General features: G+C 36.0%; 2 protein-coding genes across 5 annotated transcripts in view; one reads left to right on the top strand and one right to left on the bottom strand.

Moving 5' to 3' along the window:
- Positions 1–462: 462 nt before the first annotated feature.
- Positions 463–6,089, top strand: LOC121408079 (protein D2-like). 3 transcript variants are annotated; one of them, XM_041599411.1, is made up of 4 exons: positions 463–706; positions 3,618–3,749; positions 4,645–4,849; positions 5,567–6,089. In XM_041599411.1, the coding sequence occupies exons 2-4, from the start codon at positions 3,621–3,623 to the stop codon at positions 5,776–5,778; spliced, it is 546 nt and encodes a 181-aa protein (XP_041455345.1). In that variant the 5' UTR covers positions 463–706; positions 3,618–3,620; the 3' UTR covers positions 5,779–6,089. The 3 variants fall into 3 exon arrangements, with proteins under 3 accessions (XP_041455345.1, XP_041455344.1, XP_041455346.1); XM_041599410.1 differs by lacking the exon at positions 463–706 and adding an exon at positions 713–802; XM_041599412.1 differs by lacking the exon at positions 463–706 and adding an exon at positions 818–953.
- Positions 6,090–14,469: 8,380 nt separating this feature from the next.
- Positions 14,470–27,924, bottom strand: part of LOC121408077 (unconventional prefoldin RPB5 interactor-like) — a 31,794-nt gene continuing 18,339 nt past the window's right edge. For both annotated transcript variants that reach the window (XM_041599408.1, XM_041599409.1), the window contains exons 2-8: positions 26,789–26,967; positions 26,235–26,370; positions 25,508–25,663; positions 22,136–22,322; positions 18,633–18,885; positions 17,815–18,018; positions 14,470–15,503 (exon numbers count right to left, since the gene is read on the bottom strand). In XM_041599408.1, coding sequence (XP_041455342.1) covers positions 15,378–15,503; positions 17,815–18,018; positions 18,633–18,885; positions 22,136–22,322; positions 25,508–25,663; positions 26,235–26,370; positions 26,789–26,959 — 1,233 coding nt within the window. In that variant the 5' untranslated portion in view covers positions 26,960–26,967 and the 3' untranslated portion in view covers positions 14,470–15,377. The remainder of the gene's footprint in view (positions 15,504–17,814; positions 18,019–18,632; positions 18,886–22,135; positions 22,323–25,507; positions 25,664–26,234; positions 26,371–26,788; positions 26,968–27,924) is intronic.

The raw sequence follows: 27,924 nt of genomic DNA, 5'->3' as shown, positions 1-27,924 counted from the left end.
CATGCATATGGGTTTTATCCCTAAAAGTTCTGCATTCAGCCCGACTGTTGATTGCTTTTAACGACACTCTGATTCAATAAAGAAAATATTTATGAATACAAATTATTTCATCGTATCAAATTAATGTTTTATTTTAGTATTTTCAGTGGGATTAGCGGGGGAATCGGGGCTGAGCCCCTGAGCCTGACAGAGAGAGCGCGCGTCGGAAAATAGGGGGATCCCGGGGGGTCCACTTGGCTTTGAGCCTAGTCTGCTGTGCAAACCTTTCACTCGAGTTTAAGGGTCTGAGATTAGTCTGAATGTGCTGCCATGTGTACTGAAGGCCCACTAGATTTGTAGGTGCTAGTCTTTGCGTGGAGACACACTTGTTGATCAAAGTTTCAATCAATCAGGGTCTGTGCCTGCAGACTAGTTTTAGCCTATTTGAGCAATCCGGGTAGCGACCGTATGTATGCGCTACATGCACAGCGTACGCTGACCTGGGAATTAAAGGTACCGGTACGGTTGCCCGGATGACATGAAAACGATTTGGCGCTAGTAATACCGTAGACGTTGTTAAGATTGTGACAAGTGGTACGGGAAATTCAGGCTCAGCTCTAGTTAGTGTCGTTGCCAAGCTAGGGAAACATAAACGTGTAGCGGTCTAAGTATATAAGTTAAGCATCGGTTCCATCTTCCAAGCTAAGACAAGGACACCTACAGCTAGGTGAGTGGTTCCAACGTTGTCGGTTGCGGCGGCTGCCCGATGGCCGAAAACAATCGTCGTGGCGATGTCTCCGTGGTCGTGGAGTATTTAGTACCGGTACGGTAGTAATAGTTGTCACTCACACTATGTAGTGCAAGCCGAGTGCAAGGTCTCAAATCTCAATATTAATTTCAACAAGTGTCCGGACACCCAACCCCAATCGTAGCTGACCACCTACACCTTGGCTTGTGCACGCTACAGTTGGAGAGTATTAAGCCGCAGGCCCGCAGTGTCCATAGGCATGATAGGAACGATGAGAATAGATCTAGATTTTACAAGAGAAAATGAGGGATGAAAAGGTGGAAAATTCATAAAATTATCGAACTTATATTGACAAGTCTCGAACCCTGTTGCAAAAGAGCTGTTCATTCACTGAAATCATATCGAAAACGGCTTTATACTAGTTAAAACAAATGTCTATCAGTCATCGAATCATGTGCTGGAGCTTGTGATGAAAGTATGATCAGTAGAGGCGCACGGCCAATAGGGGAGACAATCTCCCACATTGGAGACTTGCTTTGCAAAAGGACAAAAGAAACAACACCAACAAAAGCATGATTTTTTCCACCAAAAATTTTGTCTCACTGAGGTCAGAAGCCCATTTGTTTTGTGTGTGATTGACAACAAAAATCCTTATCAAAACAAAAGTAGACGGTGAATTTTTAAAGTAGACGGTGAAAAGGGGTAATTTGTCATGAGGAATCTGCTTATCACATTTTTATTTGCCGCCAAGGTAATCCTTTTGCCGCAAATGTATACAAAGTAAATTAGTCTCCAAAACTGGAGACTGTCTCTGAAATTGGATACCCAAATTCTTTACAAAAGTCTCTGATATTGGAGATAATTTCCCACATTGGAGACAGTCTCCAATATTGGCCGTGCGCCTCTACTGATGATGGGGTGTCCAAACTTTGCGCACTTTAAAAAAATATTCATCAGGCTTAATTTTTTTCACAAAATATTCATAATTTATACAAAACCATTTCAAGAAATAGTTACCACATTGACGGCAAGATCGTAAACTATAAAATCATGGAGGAAAATGTAAAGTAGGTCAAGGGGTATCGCGATCTCAAAATTCTATTACGATCGGCGATGCGGCCTGGAAAACCATTCAGCATGTTCAGAAAAAGTGTGACCTAACTTCGCGCACCAAAGCTTTTGTGGAAATTTAAACAAAAACTCCAGCTAAAAAAGTGAAATATATCAGATTGATGACAAAATGCTATAGAATCGGTTAGTACCACATGATTTAACTCACATTTTTGATAATTTCTGCTTGCCATGGTGATATTGTGATGCTTGTCGATTTCTTTAAAACGGGCGCTAGCGGTGACAAATTTGCCGATCTTTTGCCAATATTTTCATGAATACTGAACTCATCTTAAAGAAACTTTCACCAAAGGGTAATCTTAGGTCACTTTTCACGTTGAAGATGTCAGATTTTAAGGATATTGGCTAGTTTTTTAGATAATGACTGTCCGCGATGTATGGACACGCGCGAAGTTTGGACTCACTGCCATACTAACTAGATGACATAGAACTGCCTTGGAAGAGTTCAAAATTTTCCCCTGACAAAAGTCGGCTGTAAAATCAGTTTATGGTGGGTAGTCGGTCCTAAAAAAGGGGTGCAAATGATCAAATATGACATTGTCGCATTCGTTGGTTGCTGATGTCTATGTGCATAAAATCTGAGTCATCAATCTGGATTCTGCACAAATGAGATGAAAACTACATGTACCTAGGTAAAAATGATATTTTTGCAGATATGATGCTTAGAAAATTAGGTGGTCGATAAAGGGTAGGTCCAACCTAGACCAAAAGCTTCGGTCTCTGTTATGTTGGTTGTTCAGCTGAACTCCGTTGGCTTCACCCACCAAATACAGAGACCGAAGTTCTAGCGCGATCTGTACAGGGGACTCAATGCCAATATGTTTATATACTATAGGTTCGAATAAAACAGGAAGTGAAATTGAGCAACAGCAGAGGTAAGTCGCTGTTTTTGTTCCTTTTAACTTGATTTTTCCCTGTTTTTTGGCAATTAATGACAAGAGGGAATATTAATTTGCATTTCCGTTGTGTTAATTTTCAAAATTTTGATTCATTAAAGACAAAAATTGAAGAGCCCCGACGGGGGGATTTTTCATTGTAAGTCCCCTAATGGTGGCTGCATGATAGCGAGCCGTCTGTGCACGAGGAGACATTTTTTAAAAATATATAAAATGATTACCATAAAAAATCCTCGAAATAGACGGCTGCCAGCTGTCTAGGTCCAACCATACCTGTCTCTGTTACAGTCAAGTCGAGTTTCACCAAGGTGAAAATTAGCCTACAGTCTCACTCTGCTGGGGCTGATTGCACGAAAGGGTCTTTGCAAGGAATGCCTGTCGTGTTGCCGACAACATCGCTGATTTATTATGACGTGCCATATATGAAACGCCTTTTTAATGAATTACCTTAACATGTTTAATTAAACTGACCCTTTTTTACTGATAATTCTGAATTTCTAATTTAGCAGTGATTCTAGTCTTGTTGAAAAATTCAATTTTCAACTTCATTCACCCAAGGATGTCACAGGATTATACTTATCCTGTAAGTTGTCAGGATTAGGAAGTCCTTGCTCCAATTCAACCTAATTGTAAGAAATTTTAGTGAAATTATGGTGAAAATATTAACTGTTTGAAACGGTAAATATTTATTTTCGAAAACTGTTAATTTTCTTAGTGGAATCTAAGTTTGATGATAAAATCTCTATTACTCTGCATCTGTTTAGACTGCAGTGAGTATTTACAAAGATTATAGACTCTCAAATTGTTAGTTAATAGTACATTATTAATTTTTTTCTACATATTTTCTCCCTATTTCTGTATAGACCATGGCAAGTAAGTTTGTAGAGCATGGAGTTGTACCAGATGTAATTGACCAGGAACCCAATGCCATAGCAACAGTCACATGGTCCACAGGGGTGGAGGCTAACCTTGGAAATATTCTAACTCCTACTGTTGTAAGTAAAGATGTGTGATAGGATGTGTACTGTGGAGAAACTTTTCAGTGATTTTCAATGACATATTAACACTCAGTCATCTGGCATGAGGATTTTAGCAGAGCTCTTTCAAAAACAGTTGTCAAGGACAATCACTTGCACAAACTGTTTTGTGAAATGCTCACCAGGGGTGGTATTCTGGAAAACTTTAATAAATAAATGTTGTAATTTCTCTCTGAGATGTGTTACCGAGCTATGATATTAATGCGCTTAAATTTACAGAAAGACAGAAAGCTAAGGAGGATTTTTAGAAGATAGAAAAAACAGAAGAAGAGGAATTGGGTTATGTAAGCTAACTACTTGTAGCATGAAAAAATACTTTGAAAATAGTCATGAATAATGAATGAAACTTCTACAACAATCTAGTCAGTATCATATCAGGATACTACAGTTATAAAAAGAAATTACAAAATTTATGACTGCCTGACCCAGTTATAAATTTAATCATTTTTGCTTGTAATGGGTGTATGTGCATTTATGAATTTGCATATTTTTGTTCAATATGTCGCGAAAAAAGAATTTTCATGACAATTTTGATGACAAAAGTTATGACTTCCTTCCAGAATACCAATTTTGTCATATCTCTGAGAAAAGATATTGAGAAAAAAAAATCTACAATTCCTGGTGTTTTCCTATCTGTTATTTTCACATTGTTTTAAGGACATTCCATAGTTGAAATGAAGCCCATATTATTTTAACTAAACAGCACTGAGTTACTTTGGACTTGAGAATAAGATTCATAAAGTAAAAAAAAAATCATAGAAAGCCTCCCCTCTCCAAAAAAGAATAATGAATTTTTAAGGAATCGGCATTTGACCCTCAAATGAGTGTTTTTTTCATGCATTTCATTTATTAGGTAAAGGATCCGCCAACAATCACATGGCCAACGGAAGAGAGCACTCTTTACACAGTGATCATGACTGATCCAGATGCTCCAAGCCGTGCAGATCCTAAATTTCGTGAATGGAGACATTGGGTGGTAGTCAATGTCCCTGGGATAGATGTCAGCAAAGGTCTTGTATATGCCCCATATATTGGCTCAGGTCCTCCTAAAGGCACAGGTATCAGATCAGAGTACTTCCATTCATTTGATAAAACATGCACACAGGTTGTTTGTGCCCGTAGTCTAGCTCAGTCTTGTTTATTCTGAGTGTGGCGTAAAATGGGTCATGGTAGGGGGGGGGGCACAAAGAAATTTGAGTCGCTTAATGAGCTTGTTTTGCATGCTCAAATAGGCATGAACACAGACCTGAAAAGATACATTTTTAAGATTGTTTATATGAAATTTATGAAGAGCATACATGTCTCACTGATCAAATTATGTGAGCGGGAAGCACGAACCGAAATTTTGTTATATGTTATATTCCAACTTGAAAAAAGGACACATTTTAAGGACTGTTTAAGGAATTCTTGAAGACCATATGTATCTCATCATTAAGAAAAGGGGATCACAAGCTGAAGAACGTGGTTTCGAAGTTATAAAATTTTTTGTAAGTGCTTGACAGACCCAATGTGCTTGAAAACATGAATTCATGTACAAATCCATTTCGCCAAAATTCTTAAATGTATCGTTATTTTTACTTTCACAGATTAAAAGCAGTGATTTCATGTTATTTATGACTGAAATAGTGTCGCTGATGAAAAAATTGAAAAATTGATTTGAAAAATTATAAAAATAAAAGGAAATACATAAGAAACTTTAACAAAATACATGAGAAAAAATTTAATGTTGCCAGTTTTTAATTTTACAGTGTACCTATAATTTGTTTTCCATGTAGGTTTACATCGCTATGTCTTCCTAGTATATAAGCAACCAGGTGAACTTCAGCTACAGGATCCACTACTTCAAAGAACAATCAAAGATCGAGGTGCAACCAAAACAAGAGAGTTTGTAACAAAATACAACCTTGGTACACCTGTGGCTGGAAACTTCTATCAGGCTGAGTGGGATGACTACTGCATTCAACTTATGAAGGAAATTACTCAGTAAATTACATGGACTTAAAGGTTGAAATAATCCCATGTTATTAGGGTATATAAGCCTTGTTTTCCAACATAATACAAAATTTAGGTTTCACCTGAAATAAATGGCATTACCTTTTAATGGAAAAGTCAGAAATTATTTTCGGAATTTATGAAATACCTTTCATGGGTTATGTTCAAGTACTATGGTCAATTTGCATTCATTGCTAGACCTGGGCTGGGCTTCATCTTTACAAAGAGTTGCGATTGATCATATCAACCTCATCTATATGGATATCCATCAATTTCATAATTTTTCCTACAGGACATTTGCACAATGTCCTTTTGTAAACAAAGAAGACCACACTGAATCATCGAGACAACAATGAATGTATGAATATACACATCGTGGTCTAGTGATTATGACTCGTCTTTCAATCTGAGGGACGTGGGTTCGACTCCAAGCAATGGCATGTTTTCCTTCAAGAAATTTATCCACATTGTGCTGCACTAAACCCAGGTGAGTAATTCCGAACTGGTCTATTTCTGTGAACTTGGGCTGAGTTTTCATTGGCATGTGAATGTTTTGCTAAGGATACAAATGTCAGGAAAAATGGTCAAAATCCAACATTTTCATAATATGTTATTAGTTCACCTATTGGGTTGTTAAATATTTAAGTCGTGAAGGAAGCATTTGCAAAATATAAACTTCTTACTTTCCAAACTAAGAATGATCAATTCACAACATTTCCAAAACTCCAATGAATGGTCAATATTCATTTGGGAAATAAAATGCAAGTGTCGGAATTTAGACATATTCATTCTTTGTGTGCCCCTGAAAGCACCTTTTGTTACAGACTTGGAAATAGAAACCAAATTCAAGCAAAGGAACAGTATTACCTTTGTTAGAATGGGCGTGAGAGAGCAAAGATCTTGCGTAGGATTCATTTGAATTACATACCTGTTCCTGTGCTGTGAATTTGTGTGCCATATCCAGTTCTCATCACCTTAACTACTAGTATAACCTTTGAGTCTAATTATATTGAACAAGGATTCGATGACTGAACACTTTTTGTTGTATTAAATCAGATGAACAAAATGATATATTTTGAGTTCATGACCCGGGGGGCCACTTACATTGACGAGTGGATACCATGCGCGACCAAAAAAACATGTAAAAAGGATGTCTGTTTCAAGAGAAGGCACGTAACGTAATAAGGGTGTCAAAAACACTAAAATAATGAAAAAAGGGTATCTATTTCACTAGGAGAGTTTCGTGTTTAGGGTCAAATTTGCGAAGGTATAAAAATCAAGACTAAAATGTTTTATAAAGGATGTACTCTTGGAGTGTTTAGAGTACGATTTGCACGAGTTGGGCTGGACATACTAAACCCAATGATGAAGGTAAAGGTAAAACCGACGTCTGTGACATAACATTGAAATATTGCTGTACTTGTTTAGGGGTTCAATTCAGGGAATACTTGCCAATAGTATCGTTTTGTTTCCAATACTTGTTATGGGTAGGGTTTCACACGCCAATACTTGTTAAGGGGTGCATATTCAGAATATGGAAAATATGTGTTTAGGGTGCTTTTTGAGGTCTCATGGTCGCGCATGGTATCCACTCGTGAATGGAAGTGGCCCCCCGGGTTCATGATTTGTAATTAAGGTAGACCCAGTTTGGTCACACATTACAAAGTATTTCATTTTTTGAACTGGCCAGTTTGTTTCATGAAGCATTTAGAATGTGAAGATTTGAAGGGATTACTTTGTAAGAAAGAGCATTATACTACTTAGGATTCATTTGCTATCATACTAATATGATAAACAGTAAACATTTTTTAGGCTAAATGTTTGAATAGGGGAAAACTGTTATGAATATGGCCTCTTCAAAATATACGTTTTTCCTCCCAAGTTTTGGACATTTCTTTTTCAATATTTATCAACATACCAAATGAATATCAGTATTATTATCATTTACAATCATTTCTAGTGCACATATTTTCAAGGTCAGTCATTTTCAATTATTGTGTTTGTTTGAATGTTTTCTTTTTTTACTGTATCCAAGATATTTAGGATTCATAACTCTGAAATGATAATGAAATTATCTGAAATGCAAATGCTACAGAATTATATATTTTATCTTATTGATGAGCATTACCAATTGATCATGCTTCATTTAGTCTTCCATAGTTTATTGGGAAAGTCCAGCTTGACAAAAAGTTTATTTAAATGGAAATGGATAAGTTTAATTTTTCATGTACTTTACAAAACAGTTATATGGACATCATGGTTGATAGGCAAATAAATATAAATTATGATCATGTATTTCATTATCTTCTGGTAATGCAGAATGTGGTTTGATTCCTTATGAAAAATGTGAAATCATCAATGCCCTGGTGGGTGTTTCATGAAAGTTGTCAGCACTGACTAAATTATCAGTGCTGACAATTTCAGTGAAATCCCAGGTTTTGATTGGCCGAGAGACACTGGCCTCTGACTGTTACTATGGTAACTGTTGGAGAAAGACACTTGTCAGTGCTGACAGCTTTCATGAAACGGCCTGATTTATTGTGATTTTATGGAGATCCTCTGTATCATCAATACATTGGAATGAATTAGTAAAGGAATAGTATGTGACATCATCAGCCTTTTTTTTATTTGCATACTGACTCAGCTCATGGTGTGTTGGTCCTGACTTTGTTTCTTCATAGGGTCAAGGGTTTGAATCCCATCTATGATATGTGTTCCTTCAGTTAACAATGTATCTACATTGTGCTGCAATCAACCCTTATTATTATCTTCTATTTATAAAGAGTGTATGAGCGATGCATCAGAAACATCTATTTGGTGTGCATCAATTTCCTGTCCGACTTATATCCCATAGACTACTGTACAATACTTGCTGTTCGATATGTAACCACCATATTGAACAATCTCGTCCGCAAGCGCAAATGTAAGAAAAATCAACGCTTACACCAATGAATATAATGCAACGTTTAGCAAAGAGCACAATGATATTAGATGTCAATCATGTCATAATGAACTGCATAGTCACATTTCTACGCTCAAATTGATCTTATGAAGTTAATTAAATGATTGTTGGAAGTGACGTGACATGAAATATTTGTCATTTGTGAAATATTGGCCTAACTTTTGAAATATCTCTGTTATTCCATTCTGAGCCATCCAATATAATGCAACATTATAAAACAGTCATATTTTCTAATTCCTTGTCTAGTTTTCGTCAAAGTACCATGCATTGCCAAATTAATGTCATACATAATCAGATTTATATTTTCATATGAAAATATATTACATCCTAACTATAAGTGACAAATATGAAATGTGTATTGTCGTATTATCTGTACTATTTTCATGAGAAACTTGTATCAAATACGAGTTAATAAAATCAAATCCTTGTTACTATAGAAATTACATTGTTTTCTTTAATTTTGCTTGTATCCAGTTAAATGGTTGGTCCACCTTGATATCTAGTTGATTTGAATAGAATTTTAAGAATACATTAAAGAATAATTATCTTGACTAATTGAGAAAAGCACACACGGAAATGATTACCCAAAACAAGTGCTATGTGAATTCAACATTTCAATGATTTTAATACAAAAACAAGACAAAATAAATATTCATCATCTGTTTCAATAATGCCTTCCAGTGACTTGAGAGTAAAAAAATTATCGAGAAACAAAATTTGTGACTTAATTCTTTTCTCATATTTTCTTCATCTCCCCTCTCTCTTTCACTCTATTCAATGATATTTTCTGGGTGTATTTACTTCATGACCCTGTTAACACCTGGAGCATAATAAAGTGAATTGTCATCATGTGAAGCCAAATGAAATTTTCCCATTCTTCATGGAGGGATATGCAGGAAATTCACCAATTCTGGGTTTCACTATCACTGATTGATCTTGCCATTCAAATACTTAGCTCTTTGGTTGACATTTAGTCAAATACACAAAATAACTCAACTGAAGGATATGGCCTAAATAAATAATAAAATATTACCATTCAAACCTAGATGGGAGTATGAATATCAAACTCGAATTTCCAAGTTATTGTCACTGTAAGCCTCTTTATAGTATTAAACATTTCAATACCAAATGGTAATGATATAATCTTGCCATTGGCTACAATTTGAAGCAATTGGACTGTACGCAACCACAATGCATGCATTAAAATTCTTATATTATTCCAAACTTTAAATGAAGAGAATTTTATTTCTTCAACTTGCATATTGAATGCTACTTCTATCATTTTGTCAATGCTTGTCATCCCAATTACAGTATGTCATTACTGCCCTTTGTTGAAGACATGTGTAATTTGTCATGGTTTTAACTCACTGTTGTTGCAATATTTGATACATTTTACTCACATCTATTTGTCAGCCTCCATTTAACTCCGGTTGTTTTCACCACTGCTGGCATCAGTTGAACTATTTTCTATGCATTCACATTGTTCATTTAGAGCCAGTGCTATTTCTTCAAGGTTTTAAGTTACTATTGTCATTCATTTGAATATGTGATACCTTTTGCTCACATATAAAAGAGATTCGTCATCCTCTGTAAAACGGTCACAAGGCAGCAGCAGAATCTTCAAACTTGATTTTATTTTCTAGTGATTTAATCGCCAGGTTTGAAATTCTAATATATTCGCATATATGAATTTTGCCTCCAACTTCCCTTCCTATGGAAAGGAAAATTGGAAGTGATTTTGCTATTATTCAAATGATGATAATTTCATCAATTCATTACGGAAAATAAATGGATTTTAAGGAAATTCACAAGAATTCAGACCAAAATCCTGATGCAGCTAATGTTGTATTGCAGGATTTTGTATACAATGTTTAATTTAAAAAGAAAAGACAAGAGTAAAAAAAACAAACTAAAAGTATAGGAGCAAATATCTAGATCTAAAGAGGGGATATCTTTATAAAGGAGTGTGCATAGTGTTAAAATAAAGGAACTGTTCTTTAAATCAGAAATATTAAAGAGGATGAATTGAATGAAATAATTGGATGAGGAAACTGCAAGATGACTGTGAGATCAAGATGTGATGAACATGAATGATGGTGGCATTTCAGGAGATACTGATAACATTTGAAAGATATAGGTGAATATTTAGAATCATTATATTCTTTAAATAGACCAGTTTGTAGTTGCCTCAATGACAAGTTTGTTCAAATGACCTTTCCTTTTTTCATTCGGATAGGCAAATTTCAAAGCAAGGTTTTTGTCTCACCTGCGAAGCAGAGTGAGACTATAGGCGCCGCTTTTCCGACGGCGGCGGCGTCAACATCAAATCTTAACCTGAGGTTAAGTTTTTGAAATGACATCATAACTTAGAAAGTATATGGACCTAGTTCATGAAACTTGGCCATAAGGTTAATCAAGTATTACTAAACATCTATCTTTGATGGATCTGATGATGAAGACAATCAATTCATGGCCATGAAGCGATTTTGGAGCTTCATTAAGTTCAACCGAAGTGACAGTGGAGGAATTTCCCATCTTAAATCAGCTGGAAAGAAGCTTACTGACCCCACTGATAAGGCCAATGCACTCAACCATCAATTCCAATCAGTATTCACTGAAGAGACTCCAGTGCCTCCTGACTTGCTTCCCCCTTCTTCGCCTTATGAAACCATGCCAGATGTCATCATCACAACGAATGGTATCAAGAAACTGCTTGACAACCTGAAGCCAAGGAAAGCACCCGGTCCTGATGGCATCACTCCTCGAGTACTCAAGGAGCTATCAGGTGTTATCGCACCGTCCCTGAGGGATATCTTCAGGAAGTCCTATAGCACCGGGGAGATACCAGAGGACTGGAGAAATGCCAACGTAGTGCCTGTCTACAAGAAGGGAGATAGAGCGGAACCAAGCAACTACAGACCCATCTCACTAACTTGCATCGCATGTAAGTTGATGGAGCATATCCTTGCAAGTAACATCATGAAGCATGGAAACCACCAGGATATTTTGTACCCTCTTCAGCATGGCTTTAGACAACACAGGTCATGTGAGCTACAATTGTTAGGACTGGTAAGCGATCTGACCAACAACCTGCAAGGTGGAAAGCAGACAGACATCTTAGTGCTGGACTTTAGCAAGGCTTTTGACAAGGTCGGTCACCAGCGCCTTCTCCGGAAACTTGAGTTCTATGGAGTTAGAGGACATAACAACCGCTGGATTGCTAACTTTCTTCATAACAGGAAACAGCAGGTGCTCCTGGATGGTCGTAGTTCATCTCAAGTCGACGTAACTTCAGGCGTGCCACAGGGCTCTGTCCTCGGCCCCTGTCTCTTTCTCTACTACATCAATGACCTGCCTGATCAACTCAAGTCAAGAGTTCGACTGTTTGCTGATGATGCTATCATCTACCTCACAGTTCAGTCAGATGCTGATGCTGACCAGTTACAACAAGACCTCAACAGACTATGTGAGTGGACCAGTAAGTGGATGATGGAATTGAACACCAATAAGTGTGAAGTCATCACAGTCACCAGGAAGCGAAACAGGATTGTACACCAGTATAAACTCAAAGATGCTATCCTTACTCCTGTAGAAGCAACAAAATATCTTGGTGTCACTATCACATCAGACCTGAAGTGGAACAGTCACATCAGCAATGTTTGTCAAAAGGCTAACAACACCCTTGCCTTCCTACGAAGAAACCTGCGAGTAAACTCTCCCAAGTTGAAAGCTACAGCATACCAATCACTCGTCAGACCTTTGGTGGAATATGCATCTACTGTCTGGGATCCATCAACCTCCAAGAACATCTACAAGCTTGAAATGATCCAACGCAGAGCAGCTAGATTCACACTGAATCGATATCACAACACATCAAGTGTGTCATCGATGCTGCAGGAGCTAGGATGGACATCCCTTCAACAACGACGGGAAATCTCTCGCCTTGTGATGTTCTACAAGATCCACAACGAGCTTGTCCCATTCAACTCTGATGCATACATCACCAAATGTACCAGATCAACAAGAGCTGTTCACACTCAAGGATATCTGATGCCTCAATCAAGGACTCAACAACATCAATGCTCCTTCTTCCCCAGAACCATCAAGATGTGGAACACTCTCCCAGTAAATGTTGTGACAGCACCATCAACCGAAGCCTTTCGTCTGCAACTGACGAAAGGCAACAACAGCTAGATCAATACCTGTTTTTACTTGCACCATGTATATATTTGGCACATGCACTTTATCCTTGTGACACACACCTCACCAAGTTCTGCAAGAATCTTCAGGATTGAAGGAAGCAGACTACACAGAAGAAGAAGAAGAAGAAACATCCTATTAAAGTTTCATGTCACATGACCAAGGTCAAAGGTCATTTAGGGTCAATGAACTTAGACCATGTTGGAGGAATCAACATTGAAATCTTAACCTGAGGTTAAGTTTTTGAAATGTCATCATAACTTAGAAAATATATGGACCTAGTTCATGAAACTTGGACATAAGGTTAATCAAGTATCACTGAACATCCTGCATGAGTTTCACGTCACATAACCAAGGTCAAAGGTCATTTAGGGTCAATGAACTTTGGCCAAATTGGGGATATCTGTTGAATTCCCATCATAACTTTGAAAGTTTATGGATCTGATTCATGAAACTTGGACATAATAGTAATCAAGCATCACTGAATATTTTGTGCAAGTTTCAGGCCTAATGATTAAGGTCATTTAGGGTCAATGAACTTTGGCCGAATCGGGGGTATCTGTTGAATTACCATCATAACTTTGAAAGTTTATTAGTTTAGTTCATTAAACTTGGACATATGAGTAATCAAATATCACTGAACATCCTGTGCGCGTTTCAGGTCACATGACCAAGGTCAAAGGTCAATGAACTTTGGCCGAATTGGGTGTATCAGTTGAATTACCATCAAAACTTTGAAAGTTTATGGAACTGATTCATGAAACTTGTACATAAGAGTAATCAAGTATCACTGAACATCCTGTGCGAGTTTCAGGTCACATGATCAAGGTCAAAGGTCATGTAAGGTCAATGAACTTTGGCCATGTTGGGGTTTTTTGTTGAATAACCATCATATCTCTGTAAGTTTATTGGTCTAGTTCATAAAAAGTGGACATAAGAGTAACCATGTATCACTGAACATCTTGTGCGAGTTAGAGTAGTATTCAAAGTCAGCACTGCTGCTATATTGAACCGCGTGATGCAGGTGAGACGGCCAGAGGCATTCCACTTGTTACGTAATTATTTCCGATATAGCAGGATGCAGAAATTGTATAGACCATTGCCAGCCACACACAAATATAAGCCTAACCATGGAGGTAACAAGAATGGAGTGACAATGATATGCATATAGCTTCCAATTTCTAAAGATGTACATAAGAAATACACAGGTGCAATGAAGCCTTTGGCGGCGACTTGTGATGCCGCTAGTTTCATGGGAAAACTGAAGAATGATTTGTGGTGAAAACAACATAACTGGGATATTTCAATTTTTATTTGAGCACAAAGATAATGAACACATGACGAAATATATATCAAAGGCGTATTATGTCCTGATATTGGGCGAAATATTGAATGATAAGTTATAAAATATGATAAAACCGAATGATTTGACATCTTTTAAATCGACATTTTACAAAATCCCACTCACTTCCACACTATAAAAATATTATGATTAGTTTGTTGGAATTTAACAATTTTTGATGCTATGTGTCAGAACCGCAGGCCAAATGCAGCCAGTCGAGTATAATTTCAAATCATATTTTAAGAAATATTGCAACATTAATTTTTGCTGTCCCCTGTCACACAGTGAGCAATGTGTCTGCTCATATTATCCAACCAGACGCAGCGTAAAGTAATTATCATTACAAAAGCATGTTTTGTAATTCGCCTGTAAGTCTGTAGTTAGGCAGGAATCTTTGTCTACAAGCTACAAGAGATATGCAATGAAACACATATTTTATCATTGTGGCATCAAAGTGGCTATAAAGGGAAAGTGTTGGATGGTTCTTTATTTCTTAAATCTCCTTGGCCTAACACTAACAGAGTGCTAACAGTAAGCCAAGTCACATATTTCCGATCGTTAAGCCAAAACATATCATTGTGTGATTAATGCATTGTTTAAAAAATTATACCTGGCTTGAGCTTTCTATTAGATGTTCTATACCATTCATTAATATATGACATCTCATTGGTCACTTTGCTGGGTGATTGATCATTAACTATTCATGAGAACATGTTTATTCATTAGTGTTTCATGAATATACAACAAAGTTCGGGTGTCAAGAGGCCCTGGCTCGTTACTACAAGCCAGAACTAATTCACTTAATAAGTTAGGGCAACGTCTTTCTAGAAACATCTATTCAGCGATACGACTGTACTTCATTTTTTTTCTTTGAAATTGGACTTACAAACTATTTCTATCCCTGTGCAAAGGTAATTTTCCTCGTCAATATGAAAGGAAAATATCACAATACTCAGCTGCTTTCAATATAGACATCACATTGACTCTTCACAGTCTGATCTATCCTTCATTCACTCTTGGTTGCAGAGAGTGGTTGCACATCTCACTGTTATATCATCCAAAGTGAGGATTGTATTTGCTGAACCCTGGGTCACCTCCTGCCCTGTCTAGCTGCTTTGAACTTTGAGACTCTCTTTGAACCTTGACCTTGAGTAGTTGGTTGTAACATGACTGGTTGGGAAGGGTTGCTGTGCTCAACAATACTCCCTGTGAAGGCCTAATAATAAAAGGGGGGGGGGGGGAATGGTATTTGTTACAATGAGAAGAAATAGAGAGGCAAAACTAAATTTAGGTAGGTAAACAGTCAACTTTTTAGCCTGGGCCTAACCTGCCTGGTTCAATAAACAAGAACCGAGCGTCTCACCTGATTTCGCAATCAATAACATATGCAATATGATTATTTTTATCCCTAGTTAACCATTGACTTTATCATTCTAAAGAAAACATGTATTTCAAAATAGTTATATATATATACAAATTACACATGTACATTGTTCATTATTATTATCATCATTATTATTTTAATTGATCATTATGATAGGATACACAATTCATTCAAGATATCTACAGTGCGTATTAATGAAATTTACACTTTTCAAAAATCCTGGGAATTGAAAAATATACAACATCCGGAAAAAATTGTCATATATGTTTGGATTTGGGTCTGATCTATCGAATGAAAGTAAAAATTTAGACAGAATGTTACACCTGAGTGAGCACTGTCCATTTTTGTAACACTCGCAGAAATGCCAATTATCATGTCAATGAAAAGAGGCGAAAACATACTGACCGTGCTGTGCATTTCTCATACACTTCTATTGTATTTGTAGAAAAATGCAATAAAACAGATGTGACAATTTTGCCACCCAAATTGATATTTTAACCCTAGGTAAGCATAACCTTTACCTTTTTTGTGCAAGCTAGATCTGAGGACATAACTGTATGTAAGCAAAAGTTTATTTCAGACATCTCCAGCATTCTGTCACTAAGTTTTTATCATCTAAAGTGCGTTTACATTTCATATTTTATTCATTACTTGTTTCTCCACACTTTTCCCAATCTTGACAATGATTAACAAAATGAAAATCAAGCCGAAGCCATTTCATGTGAAATGAATCACAGCTCCGTGGAAAGCAGATATCATCACGATGGCCTCGGTGTATGGGGAGGGGGGCGCAATGGCACTCTATGAAATGTATTTGACAAGGAAACAAATCTTCACATCAATTTTCCTACCTAAAGTCCATGTGTTCTTCATGATTAACGTTTACTTTTTGTCATATGACTATTTCCAAGTTCTGCAGAAATCATTTTTCACAAACTTTTCAAAAGTGGTGCTCACTCAAGCTGAAAGATTTTTTGTTTAAAGAGATATTTAAAGAGATATGTATCAGTGTTTAAACGTGGAAAAATCTTCAGGGGCGGTATTCTGAACATCGTCTTTTCTCCATATTTTATCTTTTCTCAGAGATATGACAAAATCGGTATTCTGGAGGATGTCATAACTTTTGTCACAAAAATTGTCATAAATTTTGTCTCTTCTTTTCAGCGCGCACCAAAAATACGCGGCTTTAAATGTGCGTAATCCTTTTATACAAACACAAGATAAGACAAAAGTTATGACAGGGGGTAGCAGTCACAAATTTTGTCATATCTTTCTGTGCCAAATATCCCGATACCCTGCCAACTAAATGTCAAGCAAATAATGATATTGTTTAGATTAGATTGTGGTACTAGTTTCACTCATCATACATGACAATTTTCAAAATTATTTTTTCATGCTACAATTAGTTAGGCCCTACATATTAATTCCTTCTTATTCTACTTCTCCTCTAAAATCCTTCAAAGCTCCCTGTCTCTCTTTGTAATTAAGCACATCAATATACGCGTAGTTCAGCGATGCCAGCAACTGTATTGGGGATACGCCCTAACTGCCTCGGGGCCTTCCTATTGGCTAGAAGGGCTCCCACTATGAACTAACGATGATTTTGATTGGTTTGCTTCCGAAAAGATGGGCAGGAACTTAGAGAGATGTGACAGGGAAAAGACAATGTTCAGAATACCGATTTGTGACAATCATAGCGGTGTAACATCTCGGAGAGAAATGACAAAAATTTATGACAAAAGTTACGACAGTGTTCCAGAATACCATCCCAGGGTATTACAAATATATAATTTTACAGGATTATTTATAAATGTTTAACTCTTTTTCGATACGTGTGCTTGCTATTGCTTTTTGCATCAAGCACAAAATGATGCATGCACATTCTTTTAATTGACCAATGATAACATTGTACGCAGGGCAAAAACATTGATTTATCTTTTATAACTTATAATTTATCTTATATTTCTTGAAAAAACGTCCAAGGTTTTTTTTCTGATGAAGTAATCCTTTGGCATAAACATATAATCTCAAACTTGATACTTTGGCTTTCTGTGATGACCGCAACACATCTTATTGGACAGAAAATTGTTGCCTCTAAATCCCTATATCTATATCACAATGAAGGATATTTCAGGATACTCACAGAAACTGGAGCTTGCAAAGGTTGTCTCTTTTGATCTTCTTGCTTCATGGCTGGAATAGAAACTGCTTGATGGATATCTGAATGCTTTAATGTAGATTTGGTCTTTCTCTTATCTTCATCCTTGCTCCTTGCATGGTACAGCTCATAAATATCAGCTGGTGATCTTGGGGATTCATCTTTCTCTTCTTCTTCTGAAAGATGGTCCTGATAACAACAAAGAACAGAAAACACAATTGTGTGATCAGATACCTTCCAACTCGCATCTAACTTTTAAAAGGAAATAGACACGGGAAAAGTCTACTAAATGTATGTAGTGTGTCTAGAAATATTCAAATTCTGCAACAAGTTTCGGTAAATAAAAGAATTGTTCATTTTCAAATTTTGAAATGATTGTTGGGTGAAAAAAAATCATTTCATTGAAAGATAAGTAGTGTGAATGATGCAAGTTACAATATGATAAATACTAGTAAATTTACAATTAAAATATCCAAACAATAATCACCCCTCCCTCTTTTGGAACAAATAATCATGACCAATATCAAATTTATTAACGCAGTATGCACTTGTTATTTATTCCTTTTCAAAGATGGCTACATATTATCAGTTTTAGGTTTTTTATCAAATACGGGACAAATTTGAAAAAAATGCAGTTAATTTATAAAAAAGTATATCAATTTGTAATGGTTATCATTTGTCATAACAGTTGGCAGCTATACTAATGATGTACTACAATGACTTCTCAAAATATTCATGTCAATAACACTAACAACTACTTTGCTTCCAATAAAATGGGCATCATTAAAGGTTCATCATCCTACCTCCTTAGGAATCTTTGTGTGTGAAAAACGTATAACAGGCATTGATTTCTGATCCTCCTCCTCCTCCACCTCGTCATCATCTCCATCATCATTCTCTTGACCAAGATCTAGGGTCATGCTTGGTTCTTGGTCTTTCCAGTGGACATGTTTGTGAGTATCATGATGAGTGGTTGCTTGTTGGGATTGATAAAGACTGTCTTCATCTTCTTCTTCTTCATCTTCTTCTTCATCATCTTTTTCCTCATCAGTCATTCTGTGAGAACAATCATGCAGACAGTGGTATTATAGCAAGGTAATCTAGCAATTCACCAAACATCACAGCTAGAAAATACATAATATACAAATGATGCACCACGCCGTACACCGGGGTACCGTAGTACCCCGGGGTACGGCGTTGTGCAGCGCCATCTCGTGTTGTAATAGTGTACAGTTACATTGTTGTCATGGTGATCACGGTCGTACGATCGGTGCGACAATAATGACAATGATGGGGACAATGATCACAACGCCTATTTCCTTTCTTTGATACAATCTTATGCCAATAATAGTAAGCAAATAGAATAAAGTTATCATTTGCATGCATTAATTGTTACATAAGATCACTAAAAAGAAAATAAAAATCTGTACAAAACATTAAAATATACTTGTACACATTTTTGGTAACCCAGGGTACAGCGCAAAAAATAAAATAAATAATTCAACAAAATGGCGGATTATTATTTGGTACCCCAGGGTACCAAATACTGCATCAAATATACCATTCTTTGAGAAAGTACAGCGAGAATTATTTGTTCAAGGTTGGACTGGCATTCACCCCAAGGGAAAAATAGTAATTCTGCCATTACAACCGAGAACAGATCTTGATAATCTAGTTCTTGTACACATAGTTCATCTTTTTATAATCAAACCAACATATAGATAATGTGCTGTGCTGACTAACCCATGGACTGACCTTCTTTTCCTAAAGCTACGCGCTCAGCGGAACGCGCCCGAGAGATTGCGTGATCTGTAACGTCAATGATGGAATAGTGTACTATTTCATTATTGACATCACAGAATAGTAATTTTCTTCAATGGGCATTTCATTTTCAACATCATCACAAAATAATGAGAATATGTTTGGTCACATGATGCTATTTAAACCAATCAGCATACATGATTTAAAGGGGAATGAAACCTTTGGAACAAATAGGCTTGTGTAGAAACAGAAAAATCAAAGAATAAGAATAAAGAAAGCTTGAGAAAAATCGGACAAAAAATGAGAAAGTTATGAGCATTTGAATATTGCAATCACTAATGCTATGGAGATCCTCCTATTGGCAATGCGACAAGGATGTGTGATGTCACTGATGAACAACTTTCCCTTTGGTGGACTATAAAATACCCTCAAAATGTCTCTTTTTGCTTTTTTCTTATGATGCTACAAACTCTTTATCCATGATGTATTCTTAAACAAGAGGAATGCCTCTGGCCATCTCACCTGCATCACGCAGTTCAATATAGCAGCAGTGCTGACTTTGAATACTACTCTAACTCGCACAAGATGTTCAGTGATACATGGTTACTCTTATGTCCACTTTTTATGAACTAGACCAATAAACTTAGAGAGATATGATGGTTATTCAACAAAAAACCCCAACATAGCCAAAGTTCATTGACCTTACATGACCTTTGACCTTGATCATGTGACCTGAAACTCGAACAGGATGTTCAGTGATACTTGATTACTCTTATGTACAAGTTTCATGAATCAGATCCATAAACTTTCAAAGTTATGATGGTAATTCAACAGATACACCCAATTCGGCCAAAGTTCATTGACCTTTGACCTTGGTCATGTGACCTGAAACGCACAGGATGTTCAGTGATACTTGATTACTCTAATGTCCAAATTTAATGAACTAGACCAATAAACTTTCAAAGTTATGATGGTAATTCAAAAGATACCCCCGATTCGGCAAAAGTTCATTGACCCTAAATGACCTTTGACCTTAATCATGAGACCTGAAACTTGCACAAAATTTTCAGTGATGCTTGATTACTATTGTGTCCAAGTTTCATGAATCAGATCCATAAACTTTCAAAGTTATGATGGGAATTGAACAGATATCCCCAATTTGGCCAAAGTTCATTGACCCTAAATGACCTTTGACCTTATTCATGTGACATGAATCTCTAATAGGATATTCAGTAATACTTGATTAACCTTATGGCCAAGTTTCATGAACTAGGTCCATATACTTTCTAAGTTATGATGTCATTTCAAAAACTTAACCTCAGGTTAAGATTTGATGTTGACGCCGCCGCCGCCGTCGCCGCCGCCGTCGGAAAAGCGGCGCCTATAGTCTCACTTTGCTTCGCAGGTGAGACAAAAATATGTATTACATGCCCTCATGTAGAAAGAACACATGATCTATGGATAGATGTGATAGAAGAGGCAATTCAAGTGAAATATATACTTAAGTAATGGGGAGAGTTGTTCACAAGTGACATCACACATCTTTGTCGCATTGCCAATTTGCTATCTCCATAGCAATAGTGATCGCAATATTCAAATGCTCATAACTTTCTCATTATTTGTCCGATTTTTCTCAAACTTTTGTTGATCTGTTTCTTTGATTTTTCTGTTTTCACACAAGCTATCTTGTTCCAATGGTTTCATTCTCCTTTAATATCTGTAGCTTACAATAAATACTATACAATTTCCCTCTAAAATATATATCTGCATGCTAACATGGAACATCCCTGGCATAAAGAAGCAGAGTTGACTAAAGTAAATTGTAATGTCCTACATTTTCACACTTATAGCTGGGGGTTCTGCCTCTCTTTTTTTTTAACATTTGGACTCCTTATTCATTACTTATGAAATTGTGACAAAATTTCATGTCCAAGGTTCATCTTTCTAAATTAAAAAAAAGTGTAATTGAATACAAAGACTACACAAAAATATTTTGTGAGCAACCATGATCATACTTTAAAAAAAATAAACCTGGGACCTGTTCCATAAAAAAATTACTTATATAGTAACTTCACTAGTGTTAACTTCAATGAGATATCGGTACTTGATTTTAATTTAATGTTGAGCCCTCTAACAGCCATAGTTTTCCATTATATGACTATGCCATGGAACCCTCAACTTTTGTTTTTCAGGTATTAGTATCCAGGGGCCGATTGCACGAAAGGGTCTTTCCAAGGACCGTCTTTCGTGTCGCCCAACTTTTATGATGCGCTGTATGCGGGAAATTTTTGAAATGTATGATAAACAAATAAGCTTTGTTAACTAGCATTTAAATCAATTTGTATACGATATCATGTTATATCACATCATTTTATAAACAAAGATTTTCTTTACTCTAACGGATGAATAAAATATGTTTGCAGGTAATTTACTTAAAATGCGTTTCACATGGCGCATCATAATGAATGGGCGACAGGAAAGACGGTTCTTGCAAAGACCCTTTCGTGCAATCGGCCCCAGGTCTCTTCAGATTCCTAAAACTTACACCATCTCATCAAGCTCCTCTTCTTGTCTTTCCAGCTCATCTAATCTGGCCCATAAAAGATCTTCTGCAGAGGGTTCCTTCTTCCCTTCCTGATCGCCATGGTTTTCATTTACATCTGTCTCAGAAGACAGCTTGGAAGCAGAATTCTTTGAGATGGAAGATGTTTTCTTCTTGGCCCTCCTTTCCTCTAAAGATGAAACATAAACACACAAGCTTGTATCATTTTAAACACAAATTTAAGGGGTCAGTAAATAAATATTTTGTTATCTCTTTCTTCACCAGAGACTTTCTAACAGCCGTGGTGTATTTAAGGCCACTATGAATGATTATAACATGAGAAATTACATTACCTCTTCAAATAATTTTCAATTGATTTTCTTCTCTTTTGATTGGACCTTTTAAATCGAGCAGACAAGGTCGTCACACCTTGCTGAAAACTTGAAAATATGAATGTTTCTCTTTAGAGATAATGTCTAAATTAAAGTTAATTACCTCAAACTGAAGCAGTTGGAATGCAAAACAAGAAGAAAAAAAAAAATTAACACTTAATGTATCTGTATGTGTTGCAGAAGAAATGATAGTTTGTGTAGTTAGAGATGTGGCTCAGACTTTGAATCACAAGGTCTGGGTTTCTGTCTCATGAATATGCATTAGGTGAGCTGATGATGTCACATCCCCACTTGTCACATCCCAACTTTATTATATGAAAATTAGATTTATTCAATTTTTTTCCTCTAAGAACTAGAAAAATTGGATTGACAACTGATTTAGTGCATAAGATATTTATTGCTGCAACTTATTTCATTATAAGGGATACATATCATTTACACAAGTATGAAATAATGAAAAAAATATGATTTTATGTAATAACATAAGAAAACGGAAAGTGGAGATGTGACACCATCAGCCCACCTAATGAATATACATGACGACTGTTTTCACAAAATATTGCTGAACTTTAAACTTCAATAACTTTATTATTTGTTATCCGATTTTGATAAAATTTTTGGCATTTTGCTCAGTGAATTCTACTCCATGTAGATATAAATATTTTCAGCCCGGACCATCCCTTTAAGTAAATCAGACAAATTATGTTAAAGAGGCTAGCCGTAGAATAAAGACGTATAGGGCAGAGGAAATGTAAACAAAACATATTTCGGTGAATAAATGTGGGTTCACCTCAGATCTTGAGCATGAAATTTAGTTAAAGAAATCTTATGACGAGAAATTGAAATCAAATTAGATGAAAGTGTTAACACGAGTGAATGATTGTAACGTCTTAGCATTAATTAATAAACCATACATGGAATAATGGTTATCTAGCTAATATTATTCTATTTAATTTGTGCAAAGCATAAGAGTGAGCTTAGTTATGGCTTATCAGTTATGGTGATATTATAGGATTTGATGAAGGTAAAACCAGTTAAAGCTTGTGGATAGTTTTGGTAAATCCACCAAAATGCACCTATCACTATTCCAATTCATTGCTAGCTAATATGAATGGATATGCCCTATAACAGTTATGATGTGGAGGATATGAAATGAAAATGTGTTTTACAGGATAAATTTTGCGATTTTACATGGAAATTTAACTTGATCGGGTCACCCGATCAAATTAAAATATCTGTGTGTTTTTGTCTTTCAATTAAATCCTATTCCAAATCATGGAATGGGCTGAAACTTTCAAGATATGTTCTTTGTCTGTAACTTTTGGATATCTAATCACTAAATTTATAAGATAAGTGCTTGAATGCCCATTTTTTAAATTTAAAACAAGCATCGCCGAGAGAGGGCGCTATATATCCAAGATTTGAATATTTGAAATTTTCTCAGAGAAGTGCAGTTGGAAAAATATCTAACGGTCTCTACGCTTCAGTAAGACTGTCATATTAGATTATATTCGATTATCAATCACATTATTGACCCTTTACCAAAGCTATACACAGGCTTTAAGACTATTGAGACTAACTGGAGTTTTGAGAACATGCAATATAAGGTGACATTTGACATACCATAATTAGCCCTTACTAGACTCAGATAAATAATTGTATGAGCCATTGGTATGGAATTCTTATGCAGTTCATTTAAAAATATTTAGACAAAAGGAATGTTTCTTTTATGAGAGTTTCTAATTAGTAAACAATGATTTCATTCCATTTTAAATTAAAATATGTATGAAGAGCAATACAGCAAGAGGGTCACAATTAAGATAAGGCATTGCGCATAAGCATAACTCAGGTAAAATTACTGAAATAGCTAATTAAATAAACAGGGCAAAACATGGATTTTCAATGTTGTGTAACTTCTAACTACTGAGCTTGAGAGTTTCCTTTCTCCGGTGATCCAGATAATAATATTACCGTTATCAATGACCTCTTTTGCAATTCTGTATGATGGATGATATTATATACATATAAATGAATAGTACTGGGCAGGGGCCACGGAAGCGGGGGGGGGGGGGTGCTGGGGGGCTTCAGCCCCTCACTTTTTTCCAAAACTGTGTACAAAAACGTCAAAAAATAACCATATGATTGTGATTTTTTGCATGGTCAGCCCCCCCCACTTTGAAAACCGTTCCGCAGCCCCTGCTGGGTATTGATCGCAAATGTAAATGTCTTTTACTTATCTTCATCTATGTTAAAATCGGTGAGATAAAATACCCTCAAAATCTGTCCGAATTGGTATTCTAATAGCCATTTTTTCTTCATTTTATCTCTGTAAGACAACTATTTTTAAAGCTAAAATTCTTTGAGAAACACTGTTCACAGCACTCTCATCTATGCGACCAATGGAAATCCACTTCCGCAAGGTGTGGCAAAGGAGCAAGATTGCGTCAATTTATTGAATTCATATGCACTTGCACTATAAGCCAGCGCGTTTTTACAGAAATTTCTGTTTAAAACATGACAATACTCTCATCTTTTTTTCTATGTCAGTATCCCATCATTTCAAAGACAATATTAGTCAAGAAATAAAATTATGAAATAATTCCTAATTCTGCAGGAATAATGTTAAGATGTTACTCTCAATGACTACATAATTTTTCTTCGAACAATTGGAGCTAAAATGAACATCGGGAGATAAAAAATGTTAAGGTTTATTTTAATTTTTCTTCAAAGTAACATGGGTGCAAGCACATCATCCGCGTTGCAGTGGTTAAATAAGAGATGGATATATCTCTGTAGACACTTCCGTGTCGAGTATCATCTTTAGATACACAAGATAAAATTCATCACAGATAAAATTTCCAATTTTATTTGAGAGATAAAAAGTCATTGCAGAATACCAATTTCATTTTAAGAGATAAAATAAGATATTTCAAAGATAAAATGACCTAAAAATACCACCCCTGGAATTTACAAGATTACCTACCTTTCCATTTTTTTTCTTTTTGTTCATCATATTCTTCTCTAATCTCTACCACATCACCTTTCCCTTCTACTGTTTGTTTCATGTCAGAAACAAAGCCAAGTCTGGACTCTAATAGATACTCTTGCTTCTTCAGATCATTCATCATTTTCTGTACATCTGATAAAAGAGAGTAATACTTTCATTTCTTTTTGTTTTCATTGTCTCGTCTGACCTCTCTGCTACTACAGTTTGTTACAACAAGGACAAAATAGGTAAGGTTGGGGGCAATTTTGCTTATGAAATGCTAAAAAAAAATGAAAATGTCCCCGAAATTCCCCATTCACTGCAATGTTATTAAAGCTAATTCAATGTTGCAGATTTGAGCAATTGGTTGTGAAAAATAGCCCCCCCCCAAAAAAAATATATATATATATATTTTTTTTTTTTTCCCAGTATGCAAAAATGAATTTCTGGTCATTTATAAGTGCTAAAGAAGTCATCTCACTATTTCGTCTCCTGTGACTCTTAACTACCAGTAATATTACTGCCATCAAAACTCTTATATGAAATAGGGTTAAAAAATCGAAAACAGGCACTTGAATAATGCATATCCTCACCCGGAATTCACATTGTTTTTGGAGAGCAGGGGGAACTCCCCTCCAACTTTGAAATGTGGATGGTCACAGAGAAGTCTCTCAAACCTTCACTCTCAATCAGACCTTTGTCTTAGACCCCCTTTTCTACTCACATGATTTCCTCCTATCGATGATCTGACAGGCTTGTGTGGCTGAACGCTCTGCAAACCAGTTATCACCAAGAAGAACAAGTATCTCATTGGTATGGATCAACTGACCAGGCATGAAGGCTAACTTGCCAAAGGGAACCTGTAGAAAGACAGGACGGTAAAAGAGAGAAAGAGACGGGAGTGTAAGTGGGAAGGAAAAACAACAGATATATGGACAAGAAAAAAAGACAGAGAGAGATGATAAAGAGAAATCTAGAAGGAGGAAACGATAATACTTGAATGTATTTGCAGCTGAGGCTAGAAAATTTTTATTCACTAGTTACCAAAAGTTTCTTATAATCTCATATTCATTTGGTGGTGAGGTGGATTCAACAAAGAAGCCACACCAGCATAGATCTGTGTTTGAAAAATAGTTTGTGGCCTCAAACTTGTTACAAACAAGCTTCATATCAACTTTCAAAGAATGAATAATTCAATCAGGAAAACAGAAAAAATAAAAATCAAACAAAGATTAAATATTTAAAAAACGTATAACTACTGTATATTTGATTTCTTACCATAACTTCATGTGAAACTTTTTCAGGTAAAGTTGTCAGTCTGGCCTTGAGAGCTGAATAGTCTTCATCAAACTTTTGCCACTGCTTTAATTTGACCTTAGTCTCAAACAAGGCTTTCTCTTCTTCTTCCTTCAGGCGACCAATATGAGCAAGATCACCTCCTCTCGCCATTATACAACCTGCATGATAACCACCAAATAACTAATAAATTTCTAATCTCATACTCTAGAATGTATTCTTCTGAGAGACCTAGCTATGCTTCTCCTGGTCACCCAATTTTTCTCCTCTCTTTGTAATGTTTTGTAATGTGTAATGTATTTACTGAGGAAGAATAAAGGAATACTATACTATCTATACCAAGTTTTGTGCGGACAATCAATTTTAAAAAGCCATTTGGAAAAGTTAAACGAGCAAAGTTTCATCAATTTTTAGTACAAAGTGTTCAGCAATATTACAGAAAATGAAATTGAAGATTACAACCATTGAATTCTAGTGGAATCCAAAGACAAAAATATAATTTTTTTTTTATTTTTAAGTGTTTGTCCAGCCCATCCTACTATCTATAATACATTTTTTTTTCATTAAGCTAACACAAAGTTCGGAAAAGAGGCTCAAATCTCTTTATTAATTTTCATAAATGTACTCAATAATAATATTCTCAAGTTGTGATTAAGCATAGTCTTTTTGTAGGAAATAGGATCTTGATCAGTTGAATTTTTTTTAGAATTGTGAATTCATAAAACAGCAGATTAGAATGACAACACATTGCACAGAAGATCAGATATTTGTATGAGAGTAATATTTTCCCGATGCTATACACAGCACACAATTTAAAACAAGTGGAATGCCTCTGGCCGTCTCACCTGCATCACGCAATTCAACATAGCAGCAGTGCTGACTTTGAAAACTACTATAACTCGCACAAGATGTTCAGCGATACTTGGTTACTCTTATTTCCACGTTTTATGAACTAGACCAATACAGTTTACAGAGATAGGATGGTAATTCAACAAATATCCCCAATGTGGCCAAAGTTCATTGACCTCACATGACCTTTGACCTTCATCATGTGACTTGAAACTTGCACAGGATATTCAGTAATACTTGATTACTCTTATGTCCAAGTTTCAAAAGTC

This window comes from Lytechinus variegatus, chromosome 2 (assembly GCF_018143015.1).
Source record: "Lytechinus variegatus isolate NC3 chromosome 2, Lvar_3.0, whole genome shotgun sequence".
NCBI lineage: Eukaryota > Metazoa > Echinodermata > Echinoidea > Temnopleuroida > Toxopneustidae > Lytechinus > Lytechinus variegatus.
The sequence above is the reverse complement of the archived record's forward strand: the minus strand, read 5'-3'. Positions and strand labels throughout refer to the sequence as shown.